This window comes from Triticum dicoccoides, chromosome 6B (genome assembly GCF_002162155.2).
Source record: "Triticum dicoccoides isolate Atlit2015 ecotype Zavitan chromosome 6B, WEW_v2.0, whole genome shotgun sequence".
NCBI classification, from domain to species: domain Eukaryota; kingdom Viridiplantae; phylum Streptophyta; class Magnoliopsida; order Poales; family Poaceae; genus Triticum; species Triticum dicoccoides.
The window spans coordinates 712017796-712031189 of record NC_041391.1 but is presented as its reverse complement, the minus strand read 5'-3'; the positions used below and the strand labels follow the sequence as shown (position 1 = coordinate 712031189).

The 13394-nt window shown below is 42.3% G+C and overlaps 1 protein-coding gene across 2 annotated transcripts; it reads left to right on the top strand.

The window, feature by feature from the left end:
- Positions 1-6: 6 nt before the first annotated feature.
- LOC119325198 lies at positions 7-4203 on the top strand. Of its 2 annotated transcripts, none has more exons than XM_037598948.1 (8): positions 7-410; positions 878-955; positions 1099-1185; positions 1276-1368; positions 2331-2384; positions 3384-3441; positions 3539-3703; positions 3788-4203. In XM_037598948.1, the coding sequence occupies exons 2-8, from the start codon at positions 895-897 to the stop codon at positions 3870-3872; spliced, it is 603 nt and encodes a 200-aa protein (XP_037454845.1). In that variant the 5' UTR covers positions 7-410; positions 878-894; the 3' UTR covers positions 3873-4203. The 2 variants fall into 2 exon arrangements, with proteins under 2 accessions (XP_037454845.1, XP_037454844.1); XM_037598947.1 differs by having other exon boundaries at positions 7-776.
- Positions 4204-13394: the final 9191 nt, after the last annotated feature.

Sequence of the window (13394 nt, the reverse complement as noted above, 5' to 3'; positions counted from 1 at the left end):
GCCGTACCCCTGTAGTTCTTCTTCTTCTTCCTCCCTCCAAAGCAAAGCCAAGAGTTCTTGGTTCTCACCATGCAAGGCTCTGCTCGTGCGCCAAGGCAAAGGCAAGCATGCAAAGGTGGCCAGCTCATGGGTCAAAGCAGGCCAAGCAAGTTGTTGGCTCTCATCACAAGCATGCTTGTGCTCTTGCTCATGCGTTGAGCGCCAAGATGCCAAACTATCCTTCTCTCGCGCACAAGGGAGAAACCGGCCCTCCCTTTGTACGGGCTGATTTCTCTCTTGTTTGGGAAGAGAAAGAAAGCTGGTTGGGTTTCATTCATCCGCCCACGAGAGAGAGATATAGAGAGAGAGCAAGTTGGGAACAAGGATCGAAGAATTCCATCTTGTTCTACAAGAGAGGGGGGAATAAATTGGTAAGAAGGATTGATTTGGCCTTGTTATTTTGCAGCGACGAACAAAGATGAAGCGCCCCCTCCAATCACACGCCCATTTGAGCGAGCTCGAGTCCGACCCGGCCGAACCGCACCGGCGGACCCGAACCCGGCCGTCCCGCAGTGACGGCAGCTCACCTGGCTGACGCCGTTCCCCCAACCCCCCAAGTCACAATGCCGTTCCCAATCCCATCCAACCGTCCTATGTATGTACAGTAGGCGCGGGCCCGTACACCTAATCGCCTCCCCTCTCCACCCCGCCGCCCCCAGCCCCCTCGCGCTCTCCTCGCCGCGGTAAGCCGAGCCCCTCTCGCCGCCCCCCTCGTCGCCGGCGCAGCTCTCGTTGAGGTTTAGACCTGTCTTGTCTGTCCCTGCTCTCAGATCGACCGATCTCTGGTGGTTCTTCTCCGGTGCTCAGCTGGTCGGCTTGTTTGCTGGTTTCTCTGCAGGTTCGCCGACCCCAGCCATGGCGACGGTCCCCAGCAAGCCGGAGCCCCTCTCCGACGTGAGCGACCTCAGCCTCCACGGTAATCGCGTGTACCTCTTCTCCTTCCTCTCGCCCCCTTCCTTCCTTCCTTAGGGATCTGGTCTCCACTCTCAGATCCATCTCTGGTACGTAGCTTTGTTCTCTGGTTCTCATCTCTTAGGTTTGTTGCTTTTTCCTCTGCAGGTTCGCGTGCTCCAGCCACGGCGACGCTCTCCGGCAAGCCGGTGCCCCTCTCCGACGAGATTCTCCTGAGCGACCTCAACCTCCAGGGTAAGCGCGTTTAGCCCTTGTCCGTCCTGTCGCCCCCCTTCCTTACGGATCTGGTCTCAGTTCTGTCTACATCTGCCTCTGCTTCTGCAGCCTCTGCAGACAAGGAGGCCGGCCTCACCAACGGCCTGGCGGATTCATCAGAGAAGAACAACGAGGAGGCACCATCTGCTGAGATTAACTCTGGTAATTATACCCTAAGTCCCGTTCGTTCCCCTCTCCTGCCTCTCATACGCCAGATCCGTGAGCCCCTGTTGTTTACAGCATCTACTCTATGTACTGCGACCCTGAGTAATGTTCTCCTATGCCAGATAATTATATCATCGCGTTATATTCAGAAGCATATGCATCAGCTGCTGTATACACTAGTAATGTTCATATGAATTCTATTTGAGTCTATGGATGATTGTGGTTAAATTGACCTCACCTATCTTTGTTTGATATTTAAGGATTTCTGCAACACTCTAATACATGCAACTTATCTGAATATAGGGTTTTCTTGCTTTGCACAGCTATTCTATCTTGTTTGTTACTTTATTGTTCAGCACCACTTTTTGGTTGCCAGGGTGCATGCTCTATGTGGGAGGTTTAGTTATGATGCCTTTGTTGTCATATTGTAAGATTGGTTATTTTTGCTGCCTTTTGTTGTTGTTGTTGCATTAGTTGTGCTGTTCTCCTGGTATGTTGTGGTGTCCTGTTACATTGGAGTGATGGAATTATTTGTTCGCCAGTTGTGCTGTTAGTCATGTTAGTGTTTGTATGATTTAGAGCATATACATGAGCTGCTCTATACGTTATTCATGTGAAATTAATCTGAATATATGGATGATTTTGATTAATTTCACCTCTTTTTGTTTCATAAAGATTTCTGTAACACTACAATGTTATGCTACTTAATCTGAATGTAGGGTTTCCTTCCTTTGCACAGTTATGTGATTCTTGTTTGTGGCTGGACTTCTCACTAAAATGCTATCCAATTTTGCGAACCAACATGCATTTTAAAATCCGAAATTCTTTTAATTTATGCGTACTTCTGTGAACTTGGTAGTCTTAGTTATGGTTATGCTGCAAACATATCTGTCAGTCATTATTGTGCTATTTATGTCTGCACATGTACTAATTGTTTGTCTTGTTGCTTTACTCATCAGAGGAGTCCCTTAAGGGTGACAAGGTTATTGACATAGGCCAGAAGGTTCTCAATGGTAATTCCTAACCCTTTTGGTTATATCAAAAGAGATGTCTGTCAGTACTGTAATGCTTTTATGTCGAAATGACTGTTCAGTCCAATGCTTACTAGCATCTCTATTTATTGTTGTTACATTGTTGCATTATATTTATATAGTCATATGTTGTCTTGGTATTGTAGTGGTGCTGTTCTCTAGTACATTTTGGTAGTACTGTATATCAGTTGTGTTCATCTATGGGGTATTTTGATCATCTTGCACTGAACTAGTTCTGTATCTATTCCTATGATCTATTATGTGGAGTGGAACATTCAGTCCTTCATATCCACTTTGGACACTTATGCTTTTGTTATCATATTGTAAAGCTTGGCTATTTTTGCTGCTAGTAATATTTTCAATTCTAAGCAAGTTGTTATTGTTAGATGTGCTGTTCTCCTAGTATATTAATGTTTATTAAGGTATCCTATTAAGTGCTTGTGTACTACTGTAATGCTTTTATGTTGAAATGATCATTCAGTTAATGCTCATGCAATTTTGCACGCTTGCATCTCTATTATCGTAGTTGTTGCATTATATTAATTGCCATATGTTGTCGTGGTAATGTTTTTGTGCTGTTTGGTTGTTCTTTTATTTTAGTTGTGTTCTTCTGTGGAGTACTTTTATCATCTCGGACAGATATAGTTCTGTATCTATACTCTTATTGGAATGAATTGTTCAGTCCAATGCAATGCATCTTTCACACGTATCATACCTTTGTTGTCTAGGACCGTGTGTTTGTCAATCGAAGGTGCTGTACTGTAGGTGAACTGTCAGATAACAATATGTACATATGTTATGTTTCTACTTTGTTTTGTACTCCCTCTGTAAAGAAATATAAGACTAAATGCCCTTATATTTTTTTACGGAGGGAGTATTAGTTAACAAAGCTGGACTAGTTACTTCTTTCATTCTGATACTGTAGTATTGAATTGAACTGGCATTGACCAACTCATTTTAATGTTTGTTATGCTCATGCAGCGCCTGATGCGCTGCCCCCTGCTGACCTGGCTCCCTTCCTGGCCTGCGATGACATTGAGTACTGCCCTGTGCTATTACTTTTAATCTTCTTAGTCTTTAGTTGTGATGGTCTGTCTTTTTCCCTTTGATGGCTAATTTATCTGTCCCCAACTCAGGGGGAATCCTAACCCATGGGTTCAAGTGGAGCATCGCCGACCTTGTCGCCAGGCAGCCCATCCTGTTGCACCGGTTGACAACATTGGTGATGTGGATGGCCTGGGGGAACAGGGTGTAGATGAATTTGAGGATGTATTCTGGCTGACAAAGATTAGACAGTACAGGTTACTATTTAGTTTCTCAATTGCTTGCTGTTGTAGACTATACCTCATGTTATCTGGCATTGTAACTTGTGTATGAATTTCCAGGGTTTCAAGGAGGAGCACCAAGTCCCGCCCACGTGCCTTGGTGGGAGTAAGGAGTGGCCCTGGAGTGTTCGTTTTCAACTACTGATCTGGCAAGCTGTATCTGAAACTTCTGTGGGCAGGAGTCTGGAGTCGCCCTGAAGTCTTCGTCTTGAACTACTGATATGAGAGGCTGCATTTGAAACTTTTTTGAGTGAGGGTCTTGTTTGAATGGAGCTACATAAATTTTACTACATACTATTTTCTGCTTGATATATTTTTAGTAAGTGGTGTTTGCCACCTTGTGCAACAGTGCAAGCCATGTTTGTCACTCTTGGAAGGTATTGGCCAGTGTTAAATGCTATGTTGCTGAGTGTCTCTTATTCTGTTTCTCTAGCTTGAGATTAGTGTTATCTGCTTTTTCAGCTATTTGTTGTTTACTTCGGGTTGTTATGTGCATGAACGACACAATGAGGGTGTGTACTCCCTCTAAAGAAATATAGAATCGTTTAGATCACTATTTAGTGATCTAAGTACTCTTGTATTTCTTTACAGAGGGAATACTCCCGTAATGTTTGAAATTGAGCTTCTGAACCGTTGTTGGACTAATTTTTGAGAAGTAAACTCTTAAAGCTGCCCAGTTACTACTCAGTTCTCAGATTTGAAAGTATCCATGGTGACATGTTTCACAACTAGCATGAATTGCATGCCCCCTTCAAAAACATATTTGAGCTCGGTAACATTAGGCAACCGCATCTCTCTTCCCCGTGGGTGGTGCAGCAGTTCCTACCCTTCTTTAAATAAGACACCTGTGAACCTGAGTGCATCGGTTAAATAAGTATTATAAAAAAAATTGAATGCCTAATCTAGAAAACTTGAGTGCATCGGTTAAATAAATAGTATTATAAAAAATTGAACGCCTAATCTAGAAAAAATTAGGATAATTTGATCTGCTGATTGGTCACTTGGATACATTTTCCGAGTGCGAGAGCAATGATCTTGCAGTGGAAGTCCTCATGGTCAACTTCCAGCGTAGTCCGCCTGGATTTCGTCGCGGCGGCGGCAGCGGCGACCCGTCGCGTGATCATGACGAATACTATCCCCAAACCCTCATTGCGGAGCAGAGGAAAGAGCTGCATCGTCGCAATGTCCAGGCGCTACAGACCCCTATTGTTGGGGAGAACTCCGAGGCTCGGGCCTTGGAGGTTGCGCGCTTAGCCACCTTGGCTGAGCATACGTGTCTGGAGAATCTCCAGCAAGCACTCGACGGACGTGCCCGTCAGCAGATTCTTGGTTCCAGTCGACGGGCACGACAACGGTTTCTGACTGAACTTCGAGAAGAACCTCGGGTATACCGTACTCGGATCCAAAATGTTGCAGCAGCAGCACGCATAGCAGAGTCAATCCAGCCGTCCCGTTCAGAAGCTGATAGAGGTTTGCAGAAGATCCGAGCGCTGCTCCGGGCAGCAGGGGAACAGAATTCGGCTGTTTCTCAGTCGCGCAACAGAATTCATAGCAGATCTGTGGTTGCAGACACAGTTCAGTTGGCACATGGCCCGAGATCGCCTCCGCGGTGTGAAGATCGTGGTTACCGCCAAGATCAGTACCTTGGTCGAGGCCACGGGCAGTTTGATCCTCGATATCCTCGTGATGACCACCATCGAGTGCCTACGCCCCCTCCAAGGGGTGGGTCGTACGCGCCCCGGTGGTATGACCACATGCGCTCGCATGGTGACGAGCGGAGAGCCCGAGTTGACCCAAGAGAGCCTGGGTTCGATGCGAGATCACTCCTCGTACAAGGTTTGGTTGACAGAGGCAGGGCTAACAGAGAAGAACTGGACAGAGATCGTTCAACGTTCGATCGGAAGCAAGGCGTTTGTTTCCGGGCCCGAGTGTTTCAACAAAACCATCTGAGCAGCTAAGATCCCACCCAACTTCAGATTGATTACGGGCGTGAGCAAGTTCACTGGTGAGTCAAAGCCAGACACGTGGCTGGAAGATTACCGAGTGGCAGTGCGGATTGGTGGAGGCAATGATGTAGCCATGAAGCACCTCCCTTTGATGCTTGAGGGTTCGGCCAGAGCTTGGTTGAATCAATTGGCCCCTGGAAGCATTTTCTGTTGGGAAGATTTAGCCCGAGTGTTTATCAAGACATTTGAGGGCACCTGCAAGCGACCTGCTGGGCTGACTGAATTGCAGCATTGCATCCAGAAGCCGAATGAAACTTTGAGAGATTTCATCCGGAGATGGACTACTCTTCACCATGTGGTGGAAAATATGTAAGAGCACCAGGCAGTTTGCGCCTTCAAGGAGGGCGTCCGATACATAGAGCTCATCCTGAAGTTCGGTCGTTCCGAAGACATGTCTCTGAGCCGAATGATGGAAATAGCCACTCGGTATGCTAACGGCAAAGAGGAAGACCGACTCCGCAGTGTCAAGGTGATGACCCACAAGTATAGGGGATCAATTGTAGCTCTTTTTGATAAGTAAGAGTGTCGAACCCAACGAGGAGCGGAAGGAAATGACAAGTGGTTTTCAACAAGGTAATGTCTGCAAGTGTTGAAATTGTAAGTAATAGAGTAGTTTGATAGCAAGACAATTTGTAACGAGCAAGTAACGATAATAGTAACAAAAGTGCAGCAAGATATCCCAATCCTTTTGAGGCAAAGGACAGGCCAAAATGGTCTCTTATAGTAAGCAAAGCGTTCTTGAGGGTACACGGGAATTTCATCTAGTCACTTTCATCATGTTGATTCGATTTGTTTTCGCTACTTTGATAATTTGATATGTGGGTGGACCGGTGCTTAGGTGCTGTTCTTACTTGAACAAACCTCCTACTTATGATTAACCCCCTCGCAAGCATCCACAACAATGAGAAAATTATTAAGAATAAGTTCTAACCATAGCATTAAACTTTTGGATCCAATCGGCCCCTTACGGAATAGCGCATAAACTAGGGTTTAAGCTTCTGTCACTCTCGCAACCCATCACCTAATAACTACTCCACAATGCATTCCCTTAGGCCCAAATATGGAGAAGTGTCATGTAGTTGACGTTCACATGACACCAATAAGGGAATCACAACATACATACTATCAAAATATCAAACACATATCAAGTTCACATGATTACTTGCAACATGATTTCTCCCGTGACCTCAAGAACAAAAGTAACTACTCACAAATGACAATCATGCTCAAGATCAGAGGGGTATTAAATAGCATACTGGATCTGAACATATGATCTTCCACCAAATAAACCATATAGTAATCAACTACAATATGTAATCAACACTACTAGTCACGCACAAGCACCAATCTATGTTCCGGTACAAAGATTGAACACAAGAGATGAACTAGGGTTTGAGATGAGATGGTGCCGTTGAAGATGTTAATGGATATTGCCCTCCCCAAGATGGGAGAGTTGTTGGTGATAATGATGACGATGATTTCCCCCTCCGGGAGGGAAGTTCCCCCGGCGAAATCGCTCCACGGGAGGGCAAAAGTGCTCCTGCCCAAGTTCTGCCTCGAGACGGCGGCGCTCCATCCCGAAAGTCCTCTCTTTATTTTTTCTGGGCCAAAATGACTTATATAATACCATAAGAGGGTACCGGAGGTGGGCCTGGGTGAGCACAACCCACCAGGGCGCGCCTGGGCTCCCTGGCGCGCCCATGTGGGTTGTGCCCACCTGGTGGCCCCCCTCTGGTACTTATTTGCTCCAATATTCTTCAAATATTCCATAAAAATCTCCGTAAAGTTTCAGCTTGTTTGGAGTTGTGCAGAATAGGTAGCCTGACGTAGCTTTTCCAGGTCCAGATTTCCAGCTGCCGGAATTCGCCCTCTTTGTGTGTACCTTGCATATTATGAGAGAAAAGGCATTAGAATTACTCGAAAAAGCATTATTATGCATAAAACATCATAAATAACAGTAGTAAAACATGATGCAGAATGGACGTATCAACTCCCCCAAGCTTAGACCTCGCTTCTCCTCAAGCGAAAATCGAAATCGAAAAACATGTCCACATGCTTAGAGAGAGAGGTGTCAATAAAAACAAAATACAGACATAGAAGTATCATGTAGATTGTTATAACAACAACAAATTTAGACATAAAACTTTTACCATAGAACTTCTATCATAGACTTTCTCATGAATAAGTAACAGTTCACCACACTATCGAAGTATAAAGCATAAACTCTATTAGAAACCAACTAACTGTGTTCTCGGTCAACTTTGCAACTACAATTCATCATCTTTTCAGGAAGGGTCACGTATCGGAGCCTTTAGGCAAGTCCACATACTCAACCATCATATAGTCTTCTATGATTGCTAACACTCACCGCATATACATGAGCAAAACATTTCAACCGGACACATAGAAATATAGGGGCTTATAGTTTCGCCTCCCAACGTATTCACCTCAAGGGTGATGTCAACAATAATAACTCATGCTACCCATATTCAACTGGACATATGTGCCTGGATCTTTCCTCACCACATGATGCTTGCCAAAGGAGAAAAATAAAAAGAAATAGAGAGAAAAACTTTGACTCTTGCATAAAAGTAAATACATAAAAGTAAAAGATAGGCCCTTCGCAGAGGGAAGCAGAGGTTGCCATGCGCTTATTTGTTTGTATGCTCAACCCCTTAGTGTAAAAGAACTTCACGTTGTATTGCCCCTTGTGATGGCGACCTTTATTATACAGTCTGTCGCTTTTATTCTTCACCATCACAAGTTCGTACAACGCTCAATTTTCCCTTACAGTAAATGATCTCACACTTTTAGAAGCAATTTTTATTGCCTTATTGCATTGATGACAACTTACTTGAGGGATCTTTCTCAATCCCTAGGTAGGTATTGTGGACTCTTGAAAATAAGATTTGGGTTTAAGGTTTTTTTTGGATGCACAAGTAGTATCTCTACTTGGTGCGGAATTTTGGCTAGCAAAGATGGGGGGCAAGCACCACATGTTGAAGGATCTATGACAATATAACTTCTATGTGAATATGGACAAACATAAACCATTAAGTTGTCTTCCTTGTCCAACATCAACAATTTTGGCATATAATATTTTGATGGGACAATCAGAAAAGATTTCTAGGATAGTGTATTTATATGTAAATCTTCTCTTCCCTTATTAATTCTTTCATGAGTTGCATCATTGACTAATGCTATGTTTGTCAATCTCTAATAAAATTTTCTACTTATACTTTTCCTTATGTGGTGCCATCACCTACCATAAGATTAGCATATGATCTTTTTCATTTATTTCCTTTATTTTATTGGAACATGAAAGTAAAGAAAGCAAAAACTCAAACCAAACTTTATTATATATCTCGCACACGATTACAAGGATAGATCACTAAGCGAGCTCTCGAAAAGAGAGGATCGAACTAAACTTTTATTCATCTAAAGCAAAAGATCGAACTAGAATAAGTAAAGGCAAAAGATAGTGGGGATGATACGATACTGGGGCACCTCCCCCTAGCTTGGCGGAAGCCAAGGGGAGTGCCCATACCCGATACTCAATTTTATTTTGGTGATGAAGAAGGAGGTGATGATATAACTCCCAATATTTCCATGAGTGCCTCCTTTGTGCCTTTGATCTCACGAAGGGCTTTATGAAGCGACTCAACATTTTTCTTCACTTCGGCCATGATATGCTTATTCTCCGGCCCCCAAGAATTTGCTCCTGCATCACTTTCTCTTGGACGATATATGTCCCAATTGGACGGTATGTGCACACGAGGAGTATTTTCGAACCCATAATTGTGAATCAAATTGTGAATATTGTTACAATGTAACATGTGTAAAGGCCTCCTTGGTGGGAGTTCTTCTTACACTTCCAGGCTCACTTGATTGTTTGATGATCTCATGGCTTGATGAGGATTAGGACGAGTAGAGATACCAGCTAGTGTGCCTCTCTCGGAAGTCGGAGGGTGTACTTCACGGGAATCCCCTTCATCTTCCTCCATGGTAACTTCCTGAACTTCCTCCTCCTCTAGCTCCTCCTGCAATAACCTTGCATCTTCTTCTCCATTGTTGGAAGAGGGGGAAGACATGACACCTGGCTTAATAGATCTGACCAAAAACAACAAGAAAAGAGAACCGAAGATTTCTCCGCGATACGGTGGTCAATAGGTTCGGGAGGTATATAAAGATTTTTTATCTTGGGAAACAAGCAAACTTAAGAAAAAAGGAGTCCGGAAGGTGCCCCAAGTGGGCACAACCCACCTGGGCGTGCCTGGCAGGCGCGCCCTGGTGTCTTGTGCCCACCAGGGTCATTTTCCCGGTAGTTTCTTATTTTCCCAATTTTATAAATATTCCAAAACTGACAAAAAATATTTTTGCGGATTTTTTGGAGTCCATTTACTTAGCGTATCACGTACCTCCTCTTTTTCATGATTCTGGAGTGTTCCTGAAGGACTCTTTTATGTGTTCTTCCGGTAACAATGTTTGGATAATATTACTTTCAACATTAATGGGCGTACCTGAGATATAATGTTTTATTCGTTGCCCATTAACAGCCTTCGGGTTAGTACATTCGGCATTATTTATTTTGATAGCTCCAGACCGGTAAACCTCCTCGATAACATAGGGTCCTTCCCATTTGGAGAGGAGTTTTCCTACAAAGAATCTGAAACGAGAGTTGTACAAAAGAACATATTCTCCAAATTTAAACTCACACTTTTGGATCCTTTTATCATGCCATCTTTTAACTTTTTCTTTAAATAATTTGGCATTTTCATAAGCTTGGGTTCTCCATTCATCTAGTGAGCTAATATCAAATAAACTCTTTTCACCGACAAGTTTAAAATCATAGTTGAGTTCTTTGATTGTCCAATATGCTTTATGAGGAGACATACCCATAGGATTTTTATAAGCTGTTCTATAAGCCCAAAGTGCATCCTCTAATTTCTTAGACCAATTCTTCCGGGACCTATTAACAGTCTTCTGCAAAATTAACTTTATTTCTCTATTGCTAAGTTCAACTTGACCACTAGGCTGAGGATGATAGGGTGATGCAATTCTATGGTTAACATCATACTTGGCAAGCATTTACGGAAAGCACCATGAATAAAGTGTGAACCACCATCAGTCATTAAATATCTAGGGACTCCAAACCTTGGGAAAATAACTTCCTTAAGCATTTTAATAGAGGTTTTTTGATCAACACTACTGGTTGGAATAGCTTCTACCCATTTAGTAACATAATCAACATCAACCAAAATATATGTATACCCATTAGAGGAAGGAAAATGTCCCGTGTAATCAAATCCCCAAACATCAAATGGTTCAACAGCAAGTGAATAATCCATAGGCATTTCTTGACGCTTACCGATATTACCTATTCTTTGGCATTCATCACAAGATAAGACAAACTTACGGGCATCCTTGAAGAGAGTAGGCCAATAAAATCCAGATTGCAATACCTTGTGAGCAGTTCTGTCTCCCGCATGATGCCCTCCATAAGCTTCGGAGTGACATTTCCGTAGGATTTGTCCCTGTTAATGCTCAGGTACACAACATCTAATAACACCATCTACTCCTTTATAAAGATGTGGTTCATCCCAAAAATAATGTCTTAAATCATAAAAGAATTTTTTCTTTTGTTGATATGTAAAGCTAGGTGGTAGATATTTAGCAACAATGTAATTAGCATAGTCAGCATACCAAGGAGTGTTATTAGAAATATTTATTGCAGCTAACTGCTCATCAGGAAAACTATCATCAATATGTAGTGGGTCATGAAGCAGTTTTTCAAGCTTAGACAAGTTATCAGCTACGGGGTTCTCTGCTCCTTTTCTATCGGTGATATGTAAATCAAATTCTTGTAGCAAAAGAACCCACCGAATAAGTCTAGGTTTAGCACCTTTCTTTTCCATAAGATATTTTATAGCAGCATGGTCGGTGTGAACAATTACTTTTGAATCAACAATATAAGATCTAAATTTATCACAAGCAAACACCACTGCTAGGAATTCCTTTTCAGTAGTAGCATAATTTCGTTGAGCACTGTCTAGAGTTTTACTAGCATAATGAATAACATTCAGTTTCTTATCAACTCTTTGTCCTAGAACAACACCAACGACATAATCACTAGCATCACACATAATTTCAAAAGGCAAGTTCTAGTCAGGTGGTTGAACGATAGGTGCAGAAATTAAGGCTTTCTTGAGTGTTTCAAAGGCTTTGAAACAATCATCATCAAAAACAAAAGGAACATCCTTTCGCAAAAGATTTGTGAGGGGCCTAGAAATTTTAGAGAATTATTCGGTAAATCTCCTATAGAAACCAGCATGACCTAAGAAACTACGAATACCTTTGATATCTTTAGGACATGGCATTTTCTCAATTGCATCAACCTTAGCTTTGTCCACTTCAATACCTCTTTCAAAATTTTATGGCCCAAAACAATACCTTCATTAACCATAAAGTGGCACTTCTCCCAATTCAAGACAAGATTTGTTTGCTCACATCTCTGCAAAACTCGATCAAGATTGCTTAAACAATCATCAAAAGACTTCCCATAGACACAGAAATCATCCATGAATACCTCAACAATCTTTTCACAAAAGTCAGAGAATATAGCAGCCATACATCTTTGAAAGGTAGCAGGTGCATTGCATAAACCAAAAGGCATACATCTATAAGCATAAGTTCCAAAGGGACAAGTGAAAGTGGTCTTTTCTTGATCAGGTTGAGAAACATGTATTAGTGAAAAACCAGAATATCCATCAAGGAAGCAAAAATGTGTGTGCTTAGACAATCTTTCTAGCATTTGATCAATAAAAGGCAAAGGGTAATGATCTTTTCTAGTTGCTTTGTTTAATTTTCTAAAATCAATTACTATTCTATAGCATGTAACAATTCTTTGTGGAATAAGTTCATTCTTATCATTAGGAACAACAGTAATACCTCCGTTCTTAGAGACACAATGAACATGACTTACCCATCTACTATCATCTATAGGGTAGATTATACCTGCCTCCAGAAGTTTTAATATTTCCGTTCTTACCACTTCCTTCATCTTCGGATTTAACCGACGTTGGTGATCAACAACGGGTTTAGCATCAGGTTCCATATTAATCTTGTGCCGACATAGAGTGGGACTAATGCCCTTCATATCATCAAGAGTATATCCAATAGCAGCTCGGTGCTTCCTCAGAACTTTCAATAATCTTTCTCCTTCATGTTCTGAAAGGTTAGCGCTAATAATAACATGATATATCTTCTTTTCATCAAGATAAGCATACTTCAGAGTGTCTGGCAATTGTTTTAATTCAAACACATGATCACCTTTAAGCGGAGGAGGACCTCCTAGAGTTTCAATAGGCAAATTGTGTTTAAGCAGAGGACGTTGTTCAAAGAAAATCTTATCTATTTCATTTCTTTCATGCATATGTAAATCATTTTCATGGTCTAGTAAATATTGTTCTAGTGGATCAGTAGGAGGCACAACAATAGAATCAAGACAAATTATTTCATCCTTACTAGGCTCGCTTCCAGGTTTTTTTTCGTCCCACCACTTTCGTCCGGTTTTTTTTCGTAGGTTAACCGTCGTAGATTTTTTTCGTCGCCTCCCCCACTTCATCGGTTTATTTTCACTTCACCCTCTCACACAACGAAAA